Here is an 18,259-nt window from a genome sequence, read left to right as displayed (position 1 = left end):
CCCGTCGGCCCTGATGGTGGGGCGGCGCTGTGGCGCCACCGGGCGCTCCCCCGTCAGCGCTCCGGGACCGTAGCTCAGCGCTGCCGGGCGTCTCATGGAGCCGGCGCGGGTCGGGGCTCCGCGGCCTCCCCGGGGTCTGAGCCGGTGGGGCTCCGAAGGAGTCCGGCCGCACCTGCGCTGCTGGGCGGGGGCTGGGGCTGTTCTTCTATCCAAATTAGCGTTAGACGGTATTTGAACGTTTCTCGACGGCCGCAGCCCGATCTCGTGCGGGGCCGGCCCTGCCTGACCCCCATGAGGAGCAGGGAGGGGAAGAACAGAGCAGTTTTTGTGGAAATTGGGGCTGGGAAGCACGTCTGGAAGGCTGGACCTGCCGGCGTCCCGTCCCTCAGCTCCCTCATACACCGCGTTTTGGGTGGGGGGGAGATCATCCCTGGCATTTAATCCTTTGTTTCACACATTTCAGCCAAACCCCGCGGGGTTCCCGGAGGGATCCTGGCCGGATCCAGTGGATCTCAGCTAACATGGCCTCCCCGGTGGGGAGCTCGGAGACTCAAAAACAAAAGCGTTCGGCTGTTGCCAGGGCCCGGGGGAACTTCTCGGGCGGTAACAAACCCGAGCGGCCCCGGGCTCGGAGGGAGCGATGCCCCTCCCGGGGCTGGAAAGCACCTGCGGTGTTGTTTTCCCTGTGCAAAGTCAAAACCCGGCTCTTTAAAAACTAAAAATGGCTTTTTTTTTGGAAGTGCTCAGCGCTGGGGAGGGATTGAGCTGGCGCAGCCTCCCCACGGCTCCTCCGTGGAACTCCAGTTCCCAGCCCCGTTTTTCCCTCGGCAAAGGCTGGTATCACCAGCTCATCCCCTGGTATTTGTGGGGCTGGGTTTACGTTTAAAACAGGGAGATTTGGGAGGCTTCTGCTCTAAGTGCGGATTGTGCTGTCAGACGTGGGTCAGCCAGTTAAAACCAGATTATTTTACATTTAGGCACTTGGTGGGGTATTTTTTTAAAAATTATATTTGTTGTTAGGACTCTGCTGATGTTGCTTCAGCAGGTCCTGAATTCCAAAGCTTCATACGGAAAGGTGATGGCTGCCCCATCTCTGAAAGTGTTCAAGGCCAAGTTGGACGGGGCTTGGAGCAACCTTGGGTAGTGGAAGGTGTCCCTGCCCATGGCAGAGGGGTGGAACTGGTCTTTAAGGTTCCTCTGACCCTATCCATTCTGTGATTCCATGATATTTTTAAATCCCAGCATTTCCAGGGCTGGGAGCTTTATTGTGTGTGTGTTCAAGTGCTTGTGACAGCTGAAAATGCAATTTCAAGCTGATTTTGTCAAACTAATGAGAGTCACACTTGGTTTGAGCTGTGAGCTTTGCACCTGCCCAGCTGTTCCAGGTGGGGAGCAGAAGGGGAGCAATCCTGAGGGGCCAGAGCTGCCAGCCAGGGTTTGGTCTGTTGCAGATGCACCAAGAGCTGCAGGCTTTTGGTGATGGCCCCACCAGCTGCAGATTCCTCTCCTGTTTCACCAAAATGCCACTTGTGTGCCCCAGAGTCACCAGGAAATTCCCAGCAGCTTTGTGAGCGTGTTGTGGGAAGGTGATGCCAGGGAAGGGAGTGCAGTTGGTGCAGGTGCAGTGGTGGCAGGGCACAGTGGCACTGCCAGAGCCGTGGCCCTGGTTATAACCCTGCACCGGGCTCAGGCCCGGAGTGCCAGGGAAGAAGCAGCGGGAGCGACTCCAAGGGGCTGCTGTGTCACAGGGCAGGATTTGGGACTCACCTCACCCCAAGGCTGTGGCATTAACAGACACTTCCCCCTTGGATTTGCCGTGTTTCCAGGGAACTGCTCTGTCCCTGCACTGCTTCTGTCCAAGGGGAATGGCCATTCCTGTGCATGGGATGGAGCAGTCCCCGTTTTTTTGTGTTGGTGCTGTAATTTCTGCCTCTCCCCAGGACAGAATTTCAGCCCTTTCCTCTGAAAACAAAACCCTTGGGAGGGGAGGAGCTGGGAGAGCCCTTTGCCGAGGGTCTCACAGTGCTCTCTGTTTCCATGTGCCCCAAATCCAGTGTTGGTGTTACCCTCCGGCCATGGAGCCCTGGTGAGGTGATTCCTGCCTGGCCTAGTGGCATCCTCGTCCGTAGAATCACGGAATGGTTTGGGTGGGAAGGGACCCTAAAGCTCATCTCATTCCACCCCAGTTGTGGGCTGGGACACCTTCCACTGTCCCAGGGTGCTCCAAGCCCCATCCAGCCTGGCCTTGGACATGTCCAGGGATCCAGGGGCAGCCAGAGCTTCTCTGGGCAACCTGTGCCAGGGCCTCACCACCATGGCAGAGGTTGGCACTGGATGGTCTTTAAGGTCACTTCCAACCCAAACCATTCCACAGTTCCAACGTCTCAGTCCCACGCTGATCCCTGCTGCTGTGGGCTCCGAGCTCGCACAGGTGAGCTCCAGTCAGCTCCTCTGCTCCAAACCTAATCCAGAGCTTCGGGAAAGGCTTGGGATGAGGGGCTCTCTCCCCAGCCAGGGAGAAGCACGAAGGAGCTCCCAGTCCATTACTGATCCACTTGGAGGTTTCAAAGGTCCCTGAATGTCACTGGTCTGTGTCTGCAGGAGGTTTGGGCACAGGAGCTGGAATGAGCCCTTGGGATCAGGAAAACCTGGTTCCTAGGGAGACTCATTAAAACAGCACAGAATAAAGCAGAAGTTGGTGGGGGCAGAGCAGGTTGGAGAGTTTATCATTATAGTCCTTTTAGTTAGTTTGGGTTTTTTTTTAAATCGTATTTTTAACAGCATTGGCAGAGAAAACATTTATTCCAGGGACTTGAACATAACAGGTTCGGGGTAAGTGGATGAGGGCAAATCCTGACTGAGAATATCCCCTTGGATCAAGGTTTTCCCACGAACCAGGTGCCGGGAGCTGCATTTCACGGACCCAAGGCTGTGAGGGACCCCCGTCGGTGCCATCAGACGCGCGTCCTGCCCCGGGAGAAAACGCCTCTTGTGGGAATCGGGGAGAGGGATTCGCTCGGCAGGGAAATAATCGGCTGGGAAGCAGCTCCCGGGACAGGGGAGGACGCGAGGCTCGGCCCCCATCCCAGCCCGCAGCATCCCAAAGGATCATCGCCCCCCCTCCCCCGGAGCTGCGGTGATGTCATGGCACAGGGAAGGAGCCGGTGGCTCCCGGGCTCTTGAGCAAGTGGCCCTGGCTCGTTTCCTTCCCCCCGCCGGTGCCCCAGAGCGGGCTCCCCGCCCGCCAGATAGAATCGGTGTGATCCCCCCTCCAGCGGCTCCCCCGGCCCTTTTAACCCCCGATTTTACACCACCCACCTGCGCTGGTAGCGCTGAGGTCGCTCCTGTCCTTTCCCCCATCCCTCTGACCTCTCTCGTCCCTGATAAATGCTGTTTTCCCCCGGGCAGCGGCAGAGCTTTGGCCAGGCTGGGGTTAAACCTGGTGGGACCTTTCCAGCCCCTCTGCGCTGCCGCTTTAACCCCGCTCTGGTACCACCCCACCTGCGCTGGGACAGCCCTGTCCCCCCTCCCGTCCCCCTGAGCCCTCTGTTTTTGTGTAGGAGCCCGATTCCCCCATTCCTGCGGGCAGCTGCCCAGGCCCATCCCGGCTCCCTGCCTCAATCCCAGCTCCTGCCTCACCAGGTACACGTTTCATGAACTCCAATTCTGCCTTCACCTCGGCCCCAGCCAGAGCAGCCTCAGCCCCTCCCCTGCTTCACCCCTTCATTTACCTGTTTGCCCCCCAAAAAAAGCTCCAGCACTTGGAGCTTTTCCTGCTTTTCCCTCCTCCTCCCCCTCTCAGGTGCAGCAGGAGGGAGGTTGAGCCATCGCCTTTCCCTGCTCCCTCGTCAGCCATTTCAGAGGCCAAGTGCTGACTACCAAAACTTTTCCTTGGGCTGCTCCAAAACTTTAAGGTTTTTCCTCTCACTTGTAGCTTGAAGCAGATTTTTTTTTTTTTTTTAGGCAGTTTTTGCCCAGATTTCAGTTAGTGACTTGGATTCCTATAGACCTGCAGGGAAACAGAGTCAAGTTTAAGTGAGCCTTAGGCAAACAGACTTGAAGCTACTCCTACCTCAGTGAGGTACTCTCTGTGTCCATCACACACCATTTTACTCCCTTTCCAGGTACTTTTAACTATTTCAGCTCATTAAGCAGAATTAAAATTGAAAATAAATGGGGGAAAATAATAACAAAAAGGGTTAAGCGGGGAATTACAACTAAGTTTAATCAAACAACAGTTATAACATGATGAAAATAATCCAGGATGTATTCCCTGGTGGAATGCCATCCTGATTATTTTCTAGAAATCACACCAAAACCATTACAGTTACAAGTAATTAAATTTATTAGACCTCTATATTTTTTTATAGTCAGTTTTGGCCAATTTACAGCTTTTCTGGGTTTTTTTTTTCCTTTTTTTTTTTTTTTTGGTTTAGACACAAAAAAAAATAAAACCATAAACCAGATATCACCAATACATCAACCCCCCCCTCACCCCGTCACAGCCACCTAAAAAAGGGGGAGCCCTCGGCCCCCCCCAGCTGCAGTTTAGCCCATAAAAAGGGTCCGCGGCGACTCTGTACAAGGACCGAATGTTCCACCCAGCACTGTAAAAACCCCCCCGCGCCCCCCTGCCCAGTGTCACTCCCCCGGCTTGCAGGGGCCCTTTTCCTGCCGGGGCAGCTCCTGCTCCCGCAGCAGCCGCAGGTTCTCGGCTCGCAGCCTGTCCACCTCCCGCTCCAGAGCCTGCACCCCGCGCCGGGTCCGCCGCCTCCCCCCCGGCTTTTTTGCTCTCCATCCTCAGCCGGTTGTTCTCCTCCTCCATGCGCGAGAGGCACTTCTCCAGCTCCAGGTACTCCTTCACCAGCTCCTGCTTGCTCATGTTCTGCAGGCTCTCCACATGGTACCGCTCGTACGTCTCCGAGAAGTCCCTCTGCAGAAACTCGCTGCCGTCCCCCCCCATCCCGTCGCTGCCCCCGTCCTCGTCCGCCGCGTCGTCCAGGAAATCCTCCTCGCTCGTGTCGTCCGACTTGGCGGCCGCTCGCCGCGGGTACAGCCCGGTTTTCAGGTCGGGCTCCTCCTGGTCGTGGTCCTCCATGAGGAACTGCGTGGTGTTGTAGGGAGCCACCGGCTGCCCCTTGGCGAACATCTCCGCCCGCAGCCGGGAGGCGCGGAGGCTCTGCCGCTCGTCGAACTGCTGCTTCTCCTCCCAGCTCAGCTTCGAGTACGGCTTCCAGCGCCGCTTCTTCTTCGACGGCCGCCGACGGTGCTTCTTCTTCACCGGCCACTCCTCGGTGCGCCCCACGGCCCGGTACCGCGGGCCCAGGCCGGGACGCCCCGCTCCACCCGTCGGCGGCCGCCCCTCGGCGCCGCCCGCCGCCGCCTCCGCCCCGGGGGGCGGCAGCCGCCCGGCATCGCCGTCCTCCGCCGGCGCCTCTCCGCGCTCGGGCTGCGGCTCGGGCTCAGACTGCGGCTCCGGCCGCACCTCGGGCTCGGAACGAGGCTCCGGTTCGCACTGGGGCTCCGGTCCCGGTTCAGCGGGCGCCGCGTCGGCCATAGCGCTGCGCTCGGCTACGCTCGCTCGGGAACGGGCGCTACCGGCGCCGCATGGGTCCGGCCCCGCTCAGGCCGCCCGGGCCATGGCCCTGGGGGCGGGGGGGGGGGTTTAACGCCGCCGGGCCCGCCCCCCCGCGCGCACCGCACGCGCCGCCGCTCCCGCCGCAACCCCGCCCCACGCCCCAACCCGCACCCGCCGCCGCCCGCTCCCGACTGCCGCTCTTCGGCCGCCGCCGCCCGCTTTATACCCGCGCGCGCCCCGCCCCTCCCCGCGCAGGCGCCCTGTGCGCCCCGCCCCGCCGCGCGTCGGGTCCCGCCCCCGCCGCGCGCCCCGCGCCGCCGCCACGGCCCCGCGCGCGCGGGCGGTGCCGCCTCGCGGCCAATCGGCGGGCACGGGGGGCGGGGCCGCCCGCCGGGACACGCCCCCGGCCGTTGTACGGGCTGGTCGCGATTGGCCGTGACGGACGCCACTCGCGCGCGGAGCCACCAATCGCGAGGGGGCGAGGGCGGGACCGGGCCGTACCACGCGGCGGGGGAGTCCCCGTGCGCGGGGCCGCGCGCGCCCCGCGACCTTCAGGCCCGCACCGAGGGCAGCGCGCGTGCCCCCCCCCCCCCCCCCCCCCCCCCACGGCACAGCCGTGGGACTGTCCTAAAAGAGTCCCCTCGCGGCGGAGGCGCTGCCGTCGGTGCCGCGGCCCCGGGACCGGGGGGGGTTGTACAGGGCAGGGCCGGGCCGGGCCGGGCCGAGAGGGGGCCGGGGGGGGCTCCGAGAGTGCGCCGAGCCGAGGGGAAGGGGGCGAGCGGAAGGATCCCGGCGCTGCGCTGGGTGCGGTGGTGCTGCAGTTGGCGGAGGGAGATGTAAACAAACCTGAACGGAAAGAAGTCCTTTCTTAAAGGCGCCGCGTCCCTTTTTGCAGGGGCGGTGCGGAGCTGCGCTCCCAAAGCCTGGGGGGCTGGGGGGGGGGGAGAGGGAAGGGGAAGGAGGGGGATGGGGAGGTCCCGGGCCTTGTGCCGGTCCCAGCACTGCTCCCGGCCCCGTTCCTGGTCCTGCCACCCCCACCCACGGTGGCGATGTCCCCCTCGGGCCCCACGTTCGGGGGCGGGGCTGGGCGGGGGGGCCCCGCGGCCTTGGGGGGCCTGGAGGGATTGGGGGGCCCCCGCCGAGGGACACACGCCGTGGGGACACACGGCTGGGGGGAGCCATGGCGGGGGCGGGGGGCGGCTCTGGGGATCCCTGTTTGGGGGAGGAAACAGGACAGGGGGGTCCCTGTGGGACCCACGCCCCCCGGAGCCCCACGGCTGGGCGGGGAGAGCCCGCGGAAGGGAAGGGGGGCTCCGTGTCAGCGCTGTGTCACCAGCGGGGGGAACCTGCCCTGCCCGGCCCTCACACCGGCAGGGCCCCCCCGGCCCGGGGGGAGCGGCCACGGGGGACCCCCGGGGTGGCACCGCTGGACCCCGGGCCAGGAAGGTCCCTGAGGTCCCCAGCCCCTCCCTCCCCTCCCCGCGGGGTCCCTGGGGCTTCCCCACCGCTGTCTCCGGAGCAGGGTGGGGGTGGCGCTGGCACAGGGGGTACGGGGGGCACCGCCACCCCCCTCGCGTGGGGGGGGGACCCTCAGGGCGGGGATGGGACCCGGCCGGGGGCGCAGGCTGGGGTCTGGGGCAGACTCCCTGCACTGGGCACATGGCAGCCACGGCCAGGGCAGGGCCAGGCAGCCGCCACCGTGCCCCTCTAACATCAGAGGGTGACCAGGCGGGGACAGTGGCCGGGCCGGAGCAGGTGGCCGGGCCGGAGCGTTTGGCCGCGGTCCCCTCCCCTCGCAGGGCGCAGGCAGCGGGGCTGAACCGAAAAGGCAACTTTAATTGAGGCAGGTTCGGACGATGTGCCAGCATCCCGTGGCCACCCGCGGGGCCGCGGCCGGTCCCGGTCCGTCTGTGCTCAAGGTTGGGCGGCTGCCCGGGGTCCCGTGCGGGGCGATGCCGCCCCCGCTCCCGGTGCTGGCCCTGAGTGTCGGTGCCGGTGCCCGGGGCTGCCCCGCCCGGGCGGGCCCGGCCCGCAGAGCCCCGTGGCTGGTGAGGCGATTCCCGCGTGGGCCCGTGGTGCTTCCCCGGCTCGTGCGAAGCGGGATGGGGAAGGAGCGGTGGCGGTAGCAGCGGGGACGTGGTTGTCACCTCTTCCTGCCCTGCCAGCGGCGCAGCAGCCACTGGGTGACGAAGGGCCAGGTGACCAGGAAGAGCAGCGTGCGCGGGGACACCGTCAGGCGCCACGGGGACATCGCCTGGCGAGGGGACAGAGAGAGGCGGCGTGGGGAAGGGGACAAAGGTGTCACCGATGTCACCAAACGTCCCCCCGGCCCTCTGCTGAAAGGAGCCACTGCCACTGCTCGGTGTGTCCTGTGTCCTGGTCACATCCCTCCTCCTCTGGAGATCGTGCATCAACACCGCCATCCCTGGGGACGTGTCCCCACAGATGTCACCTGCTTCCCAGCTGAGGGTCCCTTTCCTGACCTCCTGCTGCTGTGTCCCCAGGCCCCCGCAGGCTGCCGGGTGGGCAGAGGGACAGCAAGGCCACCCCACATTGCTTCCTCCACCACCAACTCACCTGTGGAGCAACTGCCAGGCCAGGGTCTGTCCCAGCCACATCCCCCTGCAAGACAGGAGAGGGTTTGGGGTGCAGGTGTGGCTGGCACCCCCCTTCCAGCCCCTGTGTCCCTGTGAGAGGGAGGCAACGGCCTGGAGCGAATCCGTGCAGGGCTCCTGCGAGGGATCCAGACGGTGCAGCTGGGCCAGGGACCTCAGGGGCAGTGGGAATGAGGGAAGGGATGGCAGCGAGGGGCAGCAGCTCCCTGCCTGCACCGTAGGCCGGATCAGGGCAGCACCGGCCTCGGCCCCGCCAGGATGTGTCACCAGCCACCATGGGGGTCCCCACACCCGGGCCAGCCCTGTCCCAGGGCCCGGAGCCGAGCCCTGCTGTCCCAGCCCTGCCCCCGGCCGTACCTGGGCAGCGCCGAGCGTCTCCAACCGGCTCAGCCGCTCCCGCACTCGCCGCAGCTCCTCCTGCAGCGCCCGCACCGCGCCGGCCACGTGCGCCTCCAGCTCCGCCGGCAGCCCCGGGGCCAGCTCGGGGGTGCTCCCGGGGTCCCCCCCGGCCGGCCGGAGATCTGCGGGCACAGGGCACACGGGTGGCAGGGCAGGCTGAGCACCGCCCGAGGAGCCCCGAGGCTGGCCCTGCCCACCCCGTCTGTCACCCACCGGTGAGCAGTGACTCCCACAGGGCACCTGCCGTGGGCTGCCCACGCCACAGCCGCTGCCAGCCCAGCCCGGCAGCCCCACAGCCCCAGCAGCACCAAGGCTGTCCCCAGGGCCGTGCCTCACTGTGTCCTTCCAGTGCCGTGGTGGTGGCAGCGGGTGGCCAGCCCACCAAGGGGGTGGGTGCAGTGGCGCATGTGGGTCACCTTGTGACACCTGCTGAAGGTGCCAGCACCGGGCAGGACACCCAGGGCCAGGCCTGCTCCTCCCTGCCCTCCCCCGGGTGCAGCAGAGGCCCCAAACCAGCCTGGCAAACACCCAGATAATGCAGGCTGTGAGCGGGACACAGGCAGGGACTCGCTGCCAGCCCCCAGGGACAGCCCGGCCCGGCCTGAGTGGCCTCGGTACAACTTCACTGCCAAGGCCAGGCAGCCCGGAAGGGAACAGTGACAGGGGAAAGGGTGAGACAGGTGGGCTGTGCCCAGGTGAGGCGATGGCACCAGTCCCCCGGCTGAGGGTGGCAATGTCACCCCAGGGCAGCCCGGTACGTCTGGGCACGGCGCAGGGTGGCGGGAGGCTCCTCCTGCAGTGGCACAGCTCGAGGCCTGGTGGTCCCCAGCCACCAGCAGCAGTGGTGGGTGGCACTAGGTGAGTGGCACTGCTGTAACGGGCTGTCCCCAAGGCCTCCGGGGCACGGGGCCCAGCACCACCCCCTGCCCTCCTGGGCAGAGCTCACCCCGGCACCACCCACATCCAAAGGCACCGGCGATGTGGTTGGACCAGGGGCAGGAGCTGGGCACGGGGAGCCAGGGGCCTGCATTCCCTGCCTGGCTGCTGGAAGGGCAAGCAGAGCATCCTCCAAATTGAGGCAAATTAGTACCAGTGCAGGAAATGGGCAAAGGAAGGGCTGTGTCCTGGAGGGCTGAAGCCACTGAACTGCTTGGGGACCACGGGATGCAAAGATGGGACACTTGTGAATTCCTTCAGCTCCTGATGGCCCAACCCCGGGTGCTGGAGCCTAACTTGGTCCCCTGGGGGTGGTGGCAGCCCCTGCACCCCCCTCCCCGCACAGTCCAGCCCAGCCCAGCCCGTGGGAGGTGGGGGAGCAGCAGGAAGGGGCGCAGGGACAAGCTCTGCACCCACCTCTCTCAGAGCCCAGGCCTGTGAGGTCGGTGCTGCTGCTCCCCTCGGCTCTTCTGCCTTCGCCCTGCTGGCCCTGCCCAGCACTGTGGGGCACCAGGGGCTCAGCCCCAGCCTGGATCTCGTTTGGGGTGAGCCCCCGCACCTGCCCGGCCTATGAGATGGGAGAGAAGGGCCCTGAGACCCCTGCCCCCCTCGCCAGGGCACGGAGGGGGATGCCAGGGCAGCAGTGTCCTTGTGGTGGCATTTTTGGGGGTGGAGGGTGCGTGGGACTGAGGGAAGCTCAGCCAGCACCTGGCTTGGGAGGTGACAGAGCTCCAGCACCCCTGAGGAGGGGAGTGAGGTGCCTAGACATGAGATGGCAAAAGAGGCGGGGCTTCCTCCCTCCTTCCACCAGATCCACCAAGCCTCACCCTGGCACCTCGAGTGCCAAACGTGGCCCGTGGCAGCAGGGAGCAGGGAGAAGTGGCAACAGAGCAATCCAGGTGGTGGCACCCCTGTGGAGCTGCTGGTCTGGCCGACAGCCCCCAGTGCCCCACCAGAGCCGCACCACAGCACTGGGGGGCTGGGGAGGCTCCTCGGCGTCCCCTCTGTGGCAGGGACCAGGCGCCAGCGGTGACACAAAGCACAGAGAGGTGCAGAGGGTGTCCCTCCCTGCAGGTTTTGTGAGGCTGCCAGGCTGGCAGTGCCATGCAGAGATGTCTGTGCAGCGCAGGCAGGGCAGGGATGGCAAAGCCTCCAGCACTTCCTCTGTTACCTTCTCAGACTCCATCTGCTCCAGGGTGTCACAGAACGTGTCCCCCTCAGAGTCGCTCGTCACCTGGCTCCCCTCGAGCACCTCGGGGGCAGGAGCCAGCCCAGCTCCTGGAAGGGAAGCACAGGGCTGAGCCCCGGGCAGGGCAGGGCTGTCCGGAGGGCAGCAGGGGGAACGAGGGCCCTGCATGGCCAGGGCGAGGCAGGAGGAGAGGGAAACTGAGGCACTGTGGGGGAGGGCAGCGGCTCTGTTAACAGCGCTCAGACCATGGCCATGAGTCCAAGGACTGAATTCCCCCTTCTCCAGCCCACAGTGACCCATTGGCACAACACCCATGGCCCCTGGGGCAGCAGTGGCACCAGCAGGGACCCTGCCCAGCTCCCCGGGCACTGCCAGCCCCGGCGCTCGAGGGTGGCATGGCCGGGACATCGGCACTCGCTCTGTGACCATATTTGCTCCTGGGGGAAGGCTGGAGCTCAGCGGGAGGAGGAACCTTCCTGCAGCACCCTGCCCACCCCAGGGCACAGCCAGGGGCCCTCGAGGGGGTCACAGGGAGCCAGGGGGTGACTGCACGAGGGGCTGTGAGAGAAAAGCCAGGGATGAGGTGTCACCAGGGAGGGCCAGGGCTTGGCACTCTGAATCCCGGTGCCAAGCAATCAGCAAACGTGGTTTCAGCCGAGGGAGAACATCCTCACATTAATACCACACTTCCAGGGTGGTATTTTCCCAGTCCATGGGGCAACAGCCCCCCCTTCTCCCTACAACTTAGCAGAGTCAGGCCCCTTGGCACAGGCAGGAGTGAGGCAGAGCCAAACCCACATGTCCAGGGTCACCCCAGTGAGAGCTGGACCCACGAACAGCCCCGTGACGTGGGCAGTGCCTGGAACACCAGCAGGGCTGGAGCAGAAGTGCCTGAAGCCAACAGTTCCGTGGGTGGATGGAGCCCCAGCCCCAGTGCCTGCTCCGTGGGGTCCCTGCCAGGTGCTGGCCACACCAGGGACACCAACCTGGCACGTGCTGCCCGTCCTGCTGCTCGCCAGGCACGGGGTGTCCGGGGCTCTCCGGAGCCGGGCTGCTCACTGGGACATCCTGGCTGGGGCCATCCGGCTGCTCCCGACTCTCTGCACGGAGGGAAGAGGCAGAGCGGGGTCATTCTGTGGGGTCAGAGTTGTGTTGTCCTTGCAGCGCTGGCTCCCCGTGGGTTGGGCTGCCCTGCCAGCACAACTGGGGACACACGAGTGTCAGGGACCAGCCAGGGACCAGCAGCCTCTGCAGGTGCCAGCAGCTGGCAGGGAAGGAGAGGAGCCAGCTTTGTTTGCTGACAGCCCAGGAATCAGTGTGAACTCGTGTGGGTTTACCCGGTGCAGACCACCTCTCTCACCCTGGGGTGGCTGGGGTGTCCCTGTCCCCGAGCCCCTGTGGCAGCAGGCAGAGGGATCAGCACTGGTGACTGACAGTGCCAGTTCTGTCCCCTGGCAGTGCCCACGGCCTGCGGCACACCCACGGTAACAAACAGCCCAGCGCAAGAAGCGCTGGCTCAAGAGCCTTGTGTGGGCAGCAGCACCCCAAGGACTGGGGCAGCAGCACCCTGAGAAGGCCCTGTGGAGGGGCCTGCACCCTGTGGAGCCCATGGGGTTAATCCCAGCCATATTTCCAGCGGCCCCCAGGACTTTGCTCCCTGCTCCTGGGCAGGCAGGTGTGTGGCAACGCTGCCCTGCTGCTCTTTGCCTGCCCCTCTCTGCTGTTCCCAACCTGCCTTCGGCACCACAGAGGACCCACAGATCCCCCTGAGGGGGACGAGGGCAGCCACACCCCACACAGGGGGCAGTGCCAGGGCTGCTCTGCTCTGGGATCCTCACCATTCCCAAATCCCCCTCAGGGTGTGCCGTGACCCACGGAGCGGGTGGGTGCAGGCAGGGTCCTGTCACCTCACACAGCACCAGGACAGACCTGGCTCCCACCAGCCACGCTCACAAGACTCTGGTGAAAGCACCACTCACTAGAGACGTGTTGGGACCTGGCACCATCCATGATCCGGGTTCCAAGTGCCACTTCATAACGTGTTCTCTTTGTAAATAAACAAAACCAAACCTGCCCACGCTCCCACCTCTGTGCCCAAAAGCCACCAGAGGCACCTGCCACGCTCCACACTCTGAAATTCCCTTTCTGCCCCAGTTAAGGGCAGCCAAAGCTGTGATTGCAGTGTCTGAAGGCGAGTTTGGGAACCTTTAACACAAATGACTCAACGCCTTCAGAGCTCAGCGCTCCGCACCTCAGTTCCAGCCACCTCGGGCTCGTTCGCCCCACAGGCGCCACCAGGTTTAGATTTAAGTGACGGTGTCATCTGTAAGTGACACTCTTGAGTGGAGAATGACCAGTTTAGACACAGCTTTTACATTCCAGAGAAAAACTAAGTCTGCCTTTTAAAGGGATTCAGCATCAAAATGGAGAACAAAGCGCCTGGGTACCACGGGAGGGAGCGGCCGCCCTGGGGCCAAGCCTTACAGACAACGTGGTTTTGGCATCCCTGTTGGGAGCAGGGGGAGACAGGACAGATGCCTGGGGAGTGAATCCATTTGCCAGGGCTCTCCCAAAGCACCGGTGGGTCACGCACCCGCTGTGAACAAGCCCTGGAAGCTCCTGTGCTGCTAAGCCGATCCGCTGGTGATGCCTTTCTGACCCCCTCACCAGCCCCCCACTCCCCCGGGGGCTCCTCACCAGTCAGACACACCCAGCACAGCCCTGCACTGGGGGTGGGACAGGCCCCCAGCCCCCTCCCAGCACGAGGCAGCAGCCAGAGGCATGGAAACGGCTGGGAAGGATTCTCCTCTAGCACAAACCGGTCCAAATAATCCCATTTGTCAACCCCTGTTTCTCCACATCCACTCCAGGCAGAAGCTGGCCGGCCTGTCCAGATGTTTACAGCAGCTGAGCCGGAGGTGGGCCAGCGCCAAGGGGAAGCACAGCCTCCCGGGGAGCTGATCCCTGCCCCACTTTGTACAGGGAGTGCGGCCAAGGGCCACTTGGAAGGCAAACCTCAAATCCTCGCCTCAAAGTTTTGCGGAGAGAAAGCCCAGCATGTGTCACACAAAGGCACCCCGGTGTGCCCGAACAGCCCCTGGGCAGCAGCAGCAGTGCCGCGGCAGGGTCGGGGGGATGCGGTGCGTCCATCCCGTGCCCCCCCAGCGAGCAGCAGCAGGGCCCGGAGCCGGTGTCCGCCGTGCCGGGGCAGCCGCAGGCGGGGGCAGCGGGAGCCCGGGAGGGCAGCGCCGAGGGCAGCGATGCGCCGGGCACAGCCGGGCACAGCGGCCCCCACTCACCCCCTTTCCTCTTGAAGAAGGACTCGGGGGGCCGGGGCATGTCGTGGATCACCTCGTAGAGCGGCTCGAAGTAGCGGAACATCTCCTCCGTGGTCTCGTCCATGGGCACGGTGTCGATGACCTGCGGAGGGCCGCGGCTGGACACGGGCACCGCGCAGCGCCCGGCCCGGCCCCGCCGCCCGCCCCGTTACCTTCTGGGCCACCTTCTTCATCTCCGCTACGTACGCGGCCATCGCCTCCTCCTTGGACATCCTCCCCAGGCTGTGCCAGGCGTCCCTGCGGGGCCGGCGGCCGTGAGCGGGGCTGGGGGGAACCGGACCCGGACCCGAACCGGAGGGGAACCGGGACCCCCCCCCCCGCTCTTACCACTTGTACCGGCCGATGGGGTCCCAGAAGCCGGGCCGCGGGCCCTGGCAGCACCCCGCCGTCGCCTGCTTGTAGTAGCTGTAGAAGCGCAGCATCTCCTCGTAGGAGGGCCGGTATGCACCTGCGGGACACGGCTCAGCGGGGCCGCCGGCGCCGCGGCTCTCCGGTCCCGGCCCCTACTCACCGCTCCGCGGCAGCCCCTGGATCACCTGCACGGCGGCGCGGAACTGCGCTCCGCAGCCCGGCTCCTCCATGGCGGGACCGGCCCCGCACCGGCCCCGCACCGGCGCGGGTTCCTCTCCGTGTGGGGACAGCGCGGGGCCAATCAGCGCCCGCCTTCCATCGGCCCCTCCGCGCCGCGCCCAGTCAGCGCCCGTCTTCCATCGGCCCCTCCGCGCCGCGCCCAATCAGAGCTCGGCTCCCGGAGCGGGCCCCTCCCGCCCCTGCGCTCCCGGCGCTGAGCGGAGCGCGCGCGCCCCCTGCCGGCCGGACGGTGCAGCGAGCGGCGCGAGGGGGCCGGGGCGCCGCCTGGCGGGGGCGGGAGGGACTGCAGCGCTGGGGACAGGGACAGAGGGACAGGGACAGAGGGACAGGGACAGGGACAGGGACAGAGGGACAGGGACAGGGACAGAGGGACAGGGACAGGGACAGAGGGACAGGGACAGGGACAGGGACAGGGACAGGGACTGGGACAGAGGGACAGGGACAGGGACAGGGACAGAGGGACAGGGACAGGGACAGAGGGACAGGGACAGGGACTGGGACAGGGACAGGGACAGGGACTGGGACAGAGGGACAGGGACAGGGACAGAGGGACAGGGACAGGGACAGGGACAGGGACAGAGGGACAGGGACAGAGGGACAGGGACAGGGACAGGGACAGAGGGACAGGGACAGGGACAGAGGGAGAGGGACTGGGACAGGGACAGAGGGACAGGGACAGGGACAGGGACAGGGGGACAGGGACAGAGGGACAGGGACAGGGACAGGGACAGGGACAGGGACTGGGACAGGGACAGGGACAGAGGGACAGGGACTGGGGCAGCGGGACAGGGACAGAGGGACAGGGACAGGGACAGAGGGACAGGGACAGGGACAGGGACAGGGACAGAGGGACAGGGACTGGGACAGAGGGACAGGGACAGGGACAGGGACAGGGACTGGGACAGCGGGACAGGGACTGGGACAGCGGGACAGGGACAGAGGGACAGGGACAGGGACAGAGGGACAGGGACAGGGACAGGGACAGAGGGACAGGGACAGAGGGACAGGGACAGGGACAGGGACAGAGACAGAGGGACAGGGACAGGGGACAGAGGGACAGGGACAGGGACAGGGACAGAGACAGGGACTGGGACAGAGGGACAGGGACAGGGACAGGGACAGAGGGACAGGGACTGGGACAGGGACAGGGACAGAGGGACAGGGACAGCGGGACAGGGACAGGGACAGGGACAGAGGAACGGGGACAGGGACAGGGACAGGGGGACAGGGACAGAGGGACAGGGACAGGGACTGGGACAGGGACAGAGGGACAGGGACAGAGGGACAGGGACAGGGACAGGGGGACTGGGACAGGGACAGGGACAGAGGGACAGGGGGACTGGGACAGAGGGACAGGGACAGCGGGACAGAGGGACGGGGGACAGAGACAGGGACAGAGGGACAGGGACAGGGACAGGGGGACAGGGACAGGGGGACAGGGACAGGGACTGGGACAGGGGAATATGGACAGGGACTGGGACAGGGACAGGGGGGACAGCGGGACTGGGACAGGGACGGGGGGGACAGTGGGACAGGGACAGGGACAGGGACAGGGACAGCGGGACAGGGACAGTGGGATAGCAGGACAGTGGGACAGGGACAGGGACAGGGACAGCGGGACAGGGACAGGGTGACAGTGGGACAGGGACAGTGGGATAGCAGGACAGTGGGATAGCAGGACAGTGGGACAGTGCACGGGTACAGTGCTCCAGGATAGTGAAAGATGCACCAGGGTAGTGAAACAGGGCACAGGGACAGAGAAGCAGAGCACCGGGATGGGTGCACCCAGCCAGTGCCTTGGGGCAGGGCACCGGGATAATGGACGGGGAGGGTGAACTGGGATAGTGGAATGGTGCACCGGGACAGTGGGACGGTGTCTAAGGGAGGTGCCCAGCGCTCCAGCACCCCTGAACAGCGAGGCTGTGCCCCAGGCCAGAGCCCAGGTATGCATCACTGGGACAGGGCACCGGGACAGTGCTTTGGGACAGTTCTCCAATGCACCAGGGCAGTGCAGTGACACTGCAGCCACATCCCAGGACAGGGACCCTGTGCAAGAGGACAGTGCAATGGGACAGGGGACAGAGCTCCGTGACACTGCACCAGGCACAGGGACAGTGCCACGAGGTTTCACCCATCTGGGCTGTGCAGCAGGACAAGGCAGGCAGGAAGTGCCAGAGCACAGGGATGCTCTGGGACGCTGGCACAGGATGCTCAGAGCAGCTGTGGCTGCCCCTGGATCCCTGGAAGTGTCCCAGGCCAGGCTGGACAGGGCTTGGAGCCACCTGGGAGGGTGGAAGGTGTCCCTGCCCATGGCAGGGGTGGCACTGGATGGGCTTTAAGGTCCCTTCCAACCCAAACCAGTCTGGGATTCTGTGATAATCACCCAAGATAATGGGGTCATGCATGGGGACAGCAGGACAATGCACCAGGCATGGGGACGATGCAATGGAGCCACGTACCAAGGGTCCCCAGGAGAAAGGACCAGGAAACTGGGACACTGCACTGGGAAAGTTGGATAAAGTACTGGGGGACTGGGATACTGCACTGGGACACTGCACAGGGGATCTGGAATATGGCACCAGGACAGTGTCACCGGGGCACTGGGCAGGAGCAGGGTCCCATTGCATGGGGAGGGGACAGCTGGGTCAGGCAGAGCAATTGTAAATTATTATCCAACTTTATCCACAGTATACTTTTATTATATTTTTTATAATATTAATTATTATCCAACAACTAATTATGCTAGTGAGGAAGGGGCAGAATTTGGGGTCTCTGAGCCCCCAAGGTGAAGCTCCTTCCCCCTCTGCTCCAAGGGCTTTTCTTGAAGGCAGGGAGCTCTGGGGACATGGGGACATGGGTGACCTGGCAGAACAAGGTGCCCTGGGCATGTGGGAGGTTCTGGGGTGCCCTGGGGACCACCTGGATCCGGCCCTCACCCGGGGCTGGATGCTGGGATTGGGATGCAGAGCAGCTTTCAGCATCTCTGTGCGAGTTTCATCATTGCCTCACACTCCGGTTTTCCACCTTAATCCCACCTCCAAATCCCAAATCCAAGAGGGGCAACACCCCCCCCCCCCCCCCCCCCCCCCCCAACCTCTCTAAATCTCATCCACGTCCTCTGGGGAATCTTGCCAGTTGAATATAAATAAATGAAATGAAATAAATAATTTTTAAACCCCAATAAATATATTAAATAAACGCAGTAAAGCCTTTTAAACCTCCGGCCATTTCCAAGCTCTGACTCAGGGCTCCTGCTCGGAACCGCGACAGGGCCTCGCTGGCTCCTGCTCGCGGCGGAGCCGGCCCCGAATCCCGAGCGCTGATTCACGGGACACGTGCTGTGCTATAAGCAGCCGGGAATGCGAGCTGCTGCTTTCCATGGGATCGCTTCCAACCCGCTGGCGGGCGGGAGAAAATAGCAACGCCGCGGGAGAGGAGGAACCGCACCGGGATTTGTTCGCGCTGCGGATTTTGCAGCCAGAGGTGTTTATCCCGGTCATTCCACCGGCTCGAGGCATCTGTTGCTGAATTCCTGGGAATGCAGTTTCAACGGGAGGAAGAGAACTTGGAGCAGAGCTCGGTTATGCGAGTTGCAAGTGCATTTTTGGGGTGG

General features: G+C 64.5%; 2 protein-coding genes across 5 annotated transcripts; both read right to left on the bottom strand.

The window, feature by feature from the left end:
- Positions 1-4,557: 4,557 nt before the first annotated feature.
- HEXIM1 (HEXIM P-TEFb complex subunit 1) lies at positions 4,558-5,713 on the bottom strand. Its single transcript, XM_048313940.1, is given in 2 exon segments — positions 4,558-4,752; positions 4,754-5,713. Coding segments are annotated over 2 exon segments (915 nt in total). The 5' UTR covers positions 5,558-5,713; the 3' UTR covers positions 4,558-4,641.
- A 1,681-nt stretch (positions 5,714-7,394) lies between these two features.
- On the bottom strand, positions 7,395-14,710 carry ACBD4 (acyl-CoA binding domain containing 4). Of its 4 annotated transcripts, none has more exons than XM_048313904.1 (10): positions 14,567-14,710; positions 14,383-14,503; positions 14,208-14,292; positions 14,017-14,137; positions 11,704-11,817; positions 10,700-10,806; positions 9,946-10,096; positions 8,551-8,714; positions 8,156-8,200; positions 7,395-7,832 (listed from the first exon to the last, which is right to left on the bottom strand). In XM_048313904.1, the coding sequence occupies exons 1-10, from the start codon at positions 14,634-14,636 to the stop codon at positions 7,722-7,724; spliced, it is 1,089 nt and encodes a 362-aa protein (XP_048169861.1). In that variant the 5' UTR covers positions 14,637-14,710; the 3' UTR covers positions 7,395-7,721. The 4 variants fall into 4 exon arrangements, with proteins under 4 accessions (XP_048169861.1, XP_048169878.1, XP_048169887.1 ...); XM_048313921.1 differs by having other exon boundaries at positions 11,734-11,817; XM_048313913.1 differs by having other exon boundaries at positions 7,717-7,832; positions 8,156-8,265.
- Between the last annotated feature and the right edge of the window lie 3,549 nt (positions 14,711-18,259).

The sequence above is a fragment of the Corvus hawaiiensis genome, chromosome 1 (genome assembly GCF_020740725.1).
Source record: "Corvus hawaiiensis isolate bCorHaw1 chromosome 1, bCorHaw1.pri.cur, whole genome shotgun sequence".
NCBI classification, from domain to species: Eukaryota; Metazoa; Chordata; class Aves; order Passeriformes; family Corvidae; genus Corvus; species Corvus hawaiiensis.
Note: the sequence above shows the minus strand (reverse complement) of the source record. Positions and strands in the feature narration are given on the sequence as shown.

What these genes read in the sequence shown, in the direction of transcription:
- ACBD4 (XM_048313904.1), bottom strand. Translation starts at nt 14,636, where the DNA reads ATGGAGGAGCCGGGCTGCGGAGCGCAGTTCCGCGCCGCCGTGCAGGTG. An exon ending in CCAGGGGCTGCCGCGGAGCG is followed by an intron (nt 14,504 to 14,566) that starts GTGAGTAGGGGC and finishes CGTGTCCCGCAG; the next exon opens with GTGCATACCGGCCCTCCTAC. An exon ending in TGAAGAAGGTGGCCCAGAAG is followed by an intron (nt 14,138 to 14,207) that starts GTAACGGGGCGG and finishes GGCCCTCCGCAG; the next exon opens with GTCATCGACACCGTGCCCAT.